At 42.9% G+C, this 8,052-nt stretch overlaps 1 protein-coding gene across 1 annotated transcript; it reads left to right on the top strand.

The window, feature by feature from the left end:
- Window positions 1-3,249: 3,249 nt before the first annotated feature.
- On the top strand, window positions 3,250-7,818 carry LOC133529599 (uncharacterized). The gene has a single exon (XM_061867348.1). It carries the CDS (start codon window positions 3,281-3,283, stop codon window positions 7,517-7,519), a length of 4,239 nt encoding a protein of 1,412 aa, XP_061723332.1. The 5' UTR covers window positions 3,250-3,280; the 3' UTR covers window positions 7,520-7,818.
- The last annotated feature ends 234 nt before the right edge of the window (window positions 7,819-8,052 follow it).

Below are 8,052 nucleotides of genomic sequence, written 5' to 3' on the forward strand. Positions count from 1 at the left end.
GATTGATGGTCATGAAAAAGTAGAAAGATTCATAGGGTATTTCCAGGATAATTGCCCCAATGGGATAGTTTCCTCGATTTTAATTTCTACTAGTAGTCAGCAGAACTGTGGGTGTAAAACTCCACTACGTAATAGCAAGGGGTCCCCCAGCAAGCCTCACTGCAGCTGTGAACATAAGCGCAAGCGCACGCGATTTTTTTTTACACTACGCCGATGGCATACAAGCATACGGCCCGTCTGATGGTAAGCAGTCTCCGTAGCCTATGTACGCCAGCAACTCCAAAGGAGTTACATGCGCGTTGCCGACTATAATCCATTCCTCATCCATAATCCATTCATTCATCTCGATTTGTCCATAAGTGTCAAAACCTTCCGTGGCTACACTTCAAAGAGCGTGAAAATGATATTGGTAAGTATTTGTTATCAAATAGCTTTTGACTCGCTTATAATTCCGGTCTTTTATGAATTGATTTGGGTGCACTGAAGCTTAAGATGCATAGATTAATATATTTTATTATTACTTTGTTTTTATTGATAAGGGAAACTATCCACTGCTAAAAGTATAGTTAGTATAGTTGCCCCGTTTTCGAATTGCCATAGAGCCCTAAGGGCATCCTTAACATGTTTCAAATAATGATTGTTTCAGAAGGGCAAAATAGCTCGTTAATATAAGAGAACATGTGGAATACCGTCTAAAACACTAAGACAACGTTTTCAAAATAATGAATAAAAAAGACTGATTGTTAGCGCTGTGGCAACACCGCTAGTTTTTCTACAACCAATGATTGATGGAGATGCGGCTCCAATCTGCCAACATAGACGACAGAACGGCGGCCAACCAGAGAGCGCGATGCCAGCGCCGAAGTTTCGCATATGAGACGCATCGACGTGCACCGCGACCCGAGCATCGACCTCTTGCATCTTAACCACTGAACTGAACGCGCGTGTCCTAGACAAAGAACCTGTAGTAACTTCTTGTAATACACCATTAAAATAATGGTACTTCTTTAAACACTTGTCTTTTATTTAAATAGCGTAATAACGCGCTAACATTTGGCGACCGCGGACAGGACACGCGCGGAATATTATAAGCATTTTTCCAGTGCCTGAGCAAACGCCGCCATATTGGGACGCTGTGGGCCTGGAGCCGACGCCGACGCCGACGCAAATCGCCAGCGACCATCACCGCCAGCCATCGCCGCCAGAAGTACAGCCCGAAGACCAAGGAGGGACGGCAGCGGCGACTGGGACCGGATCGGAATAACGACGAACGACGGCGCCTAGCAACAAGGCGGCAGCGCGTGGCGGCCGGCGAAACGAGGGAAGTGCCGTGAGGGGTGCCCGTTCCTTTCCTGTTTCTTTCCTTGTTTATTCCTACACCTTTTTCTTTAACTTAACTTAAATCCCTTGTCCAAAAATTGCATCGTAAATTTAAAAACTTGAACATTCCTAAACTCAGTGCATTGACCTTTACTTAACCTTACATGACAACTGACTTTAAACTTAAAGAACATTGAATTCCCTTCTTAAAAGAGTGCTTATTGTGTATTAATTGCCTTCATTTGTGTTTTACTTTCAGAATAGTTCTTCAAAGTGTGACAATCGTGTGTGAACTCGTAAATTTCTAACCTCTTAAGCCACGTTTGCATATACCTACTGTTAACTTTATTTCTGCTTAAAACGCCTATCGGGGCTTTCTTAATTACATAAACTACTGTGAAGTGCTATTATACATTCCAATTTTAAAGACGTACTTTTTTGTAAAACCAGTGAGATTGCATGTGCATCTTTTTATTTCGTGAAGAAAACGTTTTGACCAAGCATTTACGCTCAATTCTTTTGCACTTAAGGACCCACACGTGTGTTCTTTTAAAATTTCACTTAAATTGTAACCCAATTACTTTCGCCAACCTAATCAGTTTTCTTTCTAACTTCACCCCTGCTTGCATCTTGGTTGTGTTCGCATATGCACATATTCGTTTGCACGATTTCAGTGGACAACCTGTCGAAGTGCGTGCCGCGTGCCACGAATATACCGTGCCACGCACACTTCTGTCACCGCGTGGCAAGTTATCCAGTGTCAAAGCCGCATGCTGCTGCTACACGCCAAGTGCACCTCTGCGTAGCTGTTGAAGTCAAATAAGGGGCGTAAGCTGTTTTGCCAATTTTTATTTTCTTACGTGGATGACTTTAAACTTTGATTTAAAATAAAATTTTATTGTTAGACGTGCTAGCTCAGCTAAAAACATAATTCAACATGGCTGAAGCTGCAAAAAGGGAAGCTCTTCTGGCAGAACTACGTGTTAAACGTGGCTCAATAAAGGGTCAGGTTTCTAAATTCCGTGGTTACTTAAGTACAATCAAAGATGATGAAGTGTTAACCGGTGTTAAAGTCAATGAGCTGACCTTAAGATTAAATAAAGTTATAGAGTTATCCACGCGCCTTGACGAGCTGCAAACTTCGATAGAAGTAACTAACTCTGATAATCTTGAAAGTGAACTTTCAGAACGGGAGATCAATGAGACCCATATTAACTCAGCTATAGCTACAGCTCAGAGTATACTTGAACGCTCTCAGGCTCTAAAAACATCACCAGAAGCTTCTGTCAAAACCTGTATCTCAGGTGGCTGTAACTCGGAGCATCTCGGCTTCAAGCTTCCTCAAATTAAAATCTCAAAATTTGATGGCTCTTATTATAAATGGATGGAATTCAAAGACCTTTATGAATCTTTAATTCATAATAATGAACATATTAAGCCCATCCATAAATTCCATTATTTGAGTTCCTATCTTGAAGGAGAGGCCTCACGAGTCATAGCAAATTTAGAAGTTTCCACTGACAACTATACTGAAGCCTGGAAACTGTTGTGTGACAGGTTCAGTAACAAAAGGCAACTAATTACTAACCACTTAAATGCTTTATTTAATTTAGACCCCATACAAAGAGAATCGGATAAATCTTTAAGATTTTTGAGTGACCATGTTACTAAAAACCTCCGGGCCCTTAAAACATTGGGCCAACCAACGGAACACTGGGATACAATGCTAGTTCATTTGTTATCTGCAAAATTGGATACCAATACTAATTCAAAATGGGAAGAGCATTGAAACACTCTTAAAGAATGGCCAACACTTGATGATTTTAGGGAATTTCTAAAGAATCGTGCAGACATTTTAGAAAACCTATACCGCTCAAAGCGGGACAAACAAGCTAACCACAAGCCAGAGCCTGTGGCTATTAAAACTTTATTTAAACATAATAAAAACATAAAAACTTTCATGATTTCAGAAAAACAAAGTGACCACAAGGGTCGGCCGTGCGTCGTGTGCCATGGTGATCACAGGGTGTATGACTGCCCAACCTTTAGAAAGATGTCAGTCGACGAGCGCTGGTCACGGGCGTCCAGTCTGAAGCTGTGCCATGTCTGCCTCCGACCGGACCATGAGACCCGTGCATGCAAGTTAAATGGCTGTCGCGTATGTAGAAGACGACACAATACATACTTACACAACACACCAAATAACGCTTCTTCTAGTGGAGCTAGCAAGGAACAGACAGTCCAGGCAACCAATAGTGCTATGGGAGATGTCGCTTGCTCCTCCACTATGCTAACTTCTGACAGTGCAGAGGTGCCAAACACCTTCACTGCTAATACTTTGCTTACCAATAGTGAAGCACTACTTTCGACAGCTCTAATTGAAATAGTTAACCCTTTCAATAATAAAAAAGAGACTGTTAAGTGTCTCTTAGATAGCTGTTCGCAATCGAACTATCTTACTGAAGCATTAAGACAACGTTTGCAACTTGATCTTCAGCCTCTAACTGCCTCAAATGTTACAGGAATAGGAAATACCCCTCTGACCTATAAGCCTGTACGTTGTGCAGCCCATATTAAATCTAAATTAAGCGATTTCAATGCTAATCTTGACTTTCTAGTTTTAGACCAAATAACTGATCGCTTCCCACAGAAATATGTTGATGTTAGTCACCTTAACTTACCTGCTTATATACAACTTGCAGATCCAACCTTTAATGTTCCAGCCCAAATTGATATGCTGTTGGGAGTGGAAATGTTTTGGGCAATAGTAACAGGTGCTGCAAAAACATTGCCAACGAGCAAGCGCACCTACCTAATCCCATCTAAACTTGGGTGGCTTGTAGCTGGCCCGGTAGAGGGAGCTACTACGCATATAAACACATCAACCACGCGTAGTCATTTTTGTTTAGCTGATCTGTCGACCCAGATGACAAAGTTTTGGGAGACAGAGGAGCTGCCGCCAGAGGCAGACTCCATCAAAAATGGGATTGAGTTCGACTCTCATCCTATAGAAAGACATTTTGTGGACAATACCTATCGCCAATCTGACGGCAGATTTGTAGTGCGTTTACCTTTAAAAGACACACCAGACTGCTTAGGCAACACATTTAACATAGCTAAGAAGCGCTTACTTAACTTAGAAAAGCGTTTTAGTAAACAACCTGCGCTTAAATCAATGTACGTTGATTTTATAAATGAATATAGAGATTTAGGGCATCTGTCGGAGTCTAGGCAATGTTATACAGCCAACCACCTCCCTCATCACCCGGTGATGAAGGAGAGTGAATCTACTCGCTTAAGAACTGTATTCAATGCTAGTTGCCCAACCTCCTCTGGATATTCTATCAATGATATCCAGCTGGTAGGACCTAATATCCAAAACTCTCTGTTCGATATATTGCTTAGATTCCGTCAATACAGGTATGTGCTCTCCGGTGACATAGAAAAACAGTACAGGCAAATTTTAATGAATGAACTAGACAGAAACCTACAAGTGATTCTATGGCGCGAAGACGAGCACTTACCTATACGCTCTCTCACTTTAAATACCGTTACGTATGGCTTTGCTTCATCGAGCTGGTTAGCGGCTCGATGTTTGTGGCAGTTAGGGGCTGAGAGCAAGGATCCTTTGGTTAGGACCATTATACAAAATGACTTTTACTGTGATGACTTATTAACAGGGGCAGACTCTGAATCAGAGCTGCTTCAAATACAAGCTGGCGTCTCACAGTCTTTAGCCTCTGGTTGCTTTAATCTGCGTAAATACCGTTCAAATTCAAACGCGTTACTAAAGTCAGATTTCATTAATCAAGATGATCATCTAGCTTTGAGTCAAGCCTGTCAGACACTTGGACTAGGGTGGCAACCTAGCCAAGATATATTAAATTTTTCAATTAAAAATGATCACTCTGATGAAAAGGCCACAAAAAGAACAATTTTATCTAAAACCTTCCAAGTATTTGATCCCTTGGGTCTTTTAAGCCTATGTACAGTCAAACCTAAAATATTAATACAAACTTTGTGGAAAGAAGGCAAATCTTGGGACGAACCAGTTTCTCCTGAAATACAGCGAATCTGGTCTCGATTTATTAAAAATTTGCATCACATTAAAGCACTCAGTATACCTAGATATGTATTGTGCGAGGCACCCTCCACAATAGAGTTGCATTGCTTTTCTGACGCTGCAGAGACTGCATATGCAGCCTGCATTTATGTAAAAACTATTTCTGACACGGGTGAACAACAAGTCCACCTGTTGTGTGCGAGAGACAGAATAGCTCCTATCCGGCACACAAGCATACCGAAATTAGAATTAGCTGGATGCTTGTTAGCGGCACAAACATATGCAGCCGTAGTAAGAGCCTGGAGGCGTCCTGTCTCTCGCACTATATTCTGGACTGACTCTAGCTGCTGCCTGGCTTGGCTAAAGACAGACAGAGCCAAACTTAAAACGTTTGTAGCAAACAGAGTGGCCGCTATAGCCAGTCTCACGTCCGGAGCCACCTGGAGACATGTGCCTACAAAAGAAAATCCAAGTGATCTTGCAACACGTGGTGTGGATCCACAGCATGTCTCTGGGAACGCTCTGTGGTGGGGGGGCCCCGAGTTTCTATTAAAGCCTGAAAAGGAATGGCCAGAGCTAAATTCAGTAGAACCGGAGGTCTTGCCTGAACTCAAAGTAACGTCTATGCTAACAAGCATCGACAATGAACCATCTATCATAGATTTTGATAGATTTTCAAAATATAAAAGGCTACAACATACTGTGGCTTATGTGCGCCGTTTCATAAATAATTGTAAGCCTAGCCTGCCCAAACTAACTGGCTCGCTATCGTCACAAGAACTTACAGACTCTTTACATACTTTAGTTAAAATTGCACAACAGCAGTCATTTGCCTCTGAACTTGAAACGATGCGCAAAGGTCACAGGTTGAGTCCTAGATCACACGTTATAACCTTGAACCCATTTATTGACTCACAAGGCCTCTTGAGAGTCGGGGGAAGGCTAGATGCTTCAGATTGTAGTTATGAACAGAAGCATCCCATGTTGTTACATGCTAAACACACACTAACCAAACTCATTTTTACACATGAACACATACGTCTCCTACATGCAGGACCACAGCTATTGCTATGCTCAGTGCGGGACTTGATATGGCCGGTCGGAGGCAGAAACCTCGCGAGAAGCACGGCCCACAATTGTGTCACTTGTAAAAGAATCGCTGGCCAAACTTTAAAAAATATAATGGGCAATTTACCAGCGCAACGCTTAAATGCTGATTTTCCATTCACGTCAACAGCTGTAGACTTAGCCGGTCCTTATTTAATAACAGATCGCCGTGGGCGTGGATGTAAAATCACGAAATGTTATCTGTGTCTATTTATATGTTTAAGATATAAATGTGTTCACTTAGAGGCTGTGAGCGACTTGTCTAAAGATGCATTTGTGCTAGCACTCCGCAGATTTATCGCCAGGCGCGGCAAACCTGCGGAGCTGTTTTGTGATAATGGTAGAAATCTAGTAGCTGCAGCTAAAGAAATAAATGATTTCTTTAAATTGTATGAAAACGATATATCTGAATTTGCAGCTGGTCAAGGTATGAAATTTAAATTTGCACCAGCTTATGCACCTAACTTTAATGGCTACGCTGAGGCCGGCATTAAAAGCGCTAAATTTCACCTCAAACGAATTTTGGGTAACACACATCTCACCTTTGAAGAGCTTTCGTCTCTTTTTAGCCAAGTGGAGGCAATTTTGAACAGTAGGCCTCTCTGCCCACTCTCCTCCTCCCCTAATGACTTTTACCCCCTTACTCCCGGGCACTTTCTCATTTGTAGGCCGCTCACGTCGCTGCCGTCGCCGCCCCTGCAGGACCGGAACCCGAACCGCCTGGACCGCTACCTGAGGCTGGAGCAGCTGCGGCAACACTTCTGGAAGCGCTGGTCGGCCGAGTTCGTGTCCCTGCAGCAGCAGCGCTACAAGTGGCGCGAGAGGCAGCGCGATCTACGGCTGGGAGAACTCGTACTCATCAAGGAGGAAGGCTTGCCGCCGTTGCTATGGCGCATGGGCAGAGTCGTCAAACTATATAACGGAAAGGATGGCGTGCCACGCGTTGCAGACATCAATACCGCTAGAGGGATAGTCAAGCGAGCGCTCAACCGAATGTGCCCGCTGCTTGTACAACAGAGAGAGTCCTGAAAGATGGATCTTTCAGCGCCCCGGAGTATGTTAGCGCTGTGGCAACACCGCTAGTTTTTCTACAACCAATGATTGATGGAGATGCGGCTCCAATCTGCCAACATAGACGACAGAACGGCGGCCAACCAGAGAGCGCGATGCCAGCGCCGAAGTTTCGCATATGAGACGCATCGACGTGCACCGCGACCCGAGCATCGACCTCTTGCATCTTAACCACTGAACTGAACGCGCGTGTCCTAGACAAAGAACCTGTAGTAACTTCTTGTAATACACCATTAAAATAATGGTACTTCTTTAAACACTTGTCTTTTATTTAAATAGCGTAATAACGCGCTAACACTGATAATTTTTATGTTTGCTTGTTTGATTTCAAAAGGCATCTATCCTCTAGCCTATTTTTGCCACGAAGTCTTCCCTCCCCCACGGTGCGCATCTATCCCATTTTTAAGAGGTCAAAAAAAAGTACGATTTATACAAAATCTATATGACTTATAATGAAACAAGCACAGTAAAATAATACATTAAGGACCATA

This window comes from Cydia pomonella, chromosome 21 (assembly GCF_033807575.1).
Source record: "Cydia pomonella isolate Wapato2018A chromosome 21, ilCydPomo1, whole genome shotgun sequence".
NCBI lineage: Eukaryota > Metazoa > Arthropoda > Insecta > Lepidoptera > Tortricidae > Cydia > Cydia pomonella.

Excerpts from the sequence above, each read along its gene's own strand:
- LOC133529599 (XM_061867348.1), top strand. The coding sequence starts at position 3,281 with ATGATTTCAGAAAAACAAAGTGACCACAAGGGTCGGCCGTGCGTCGTG.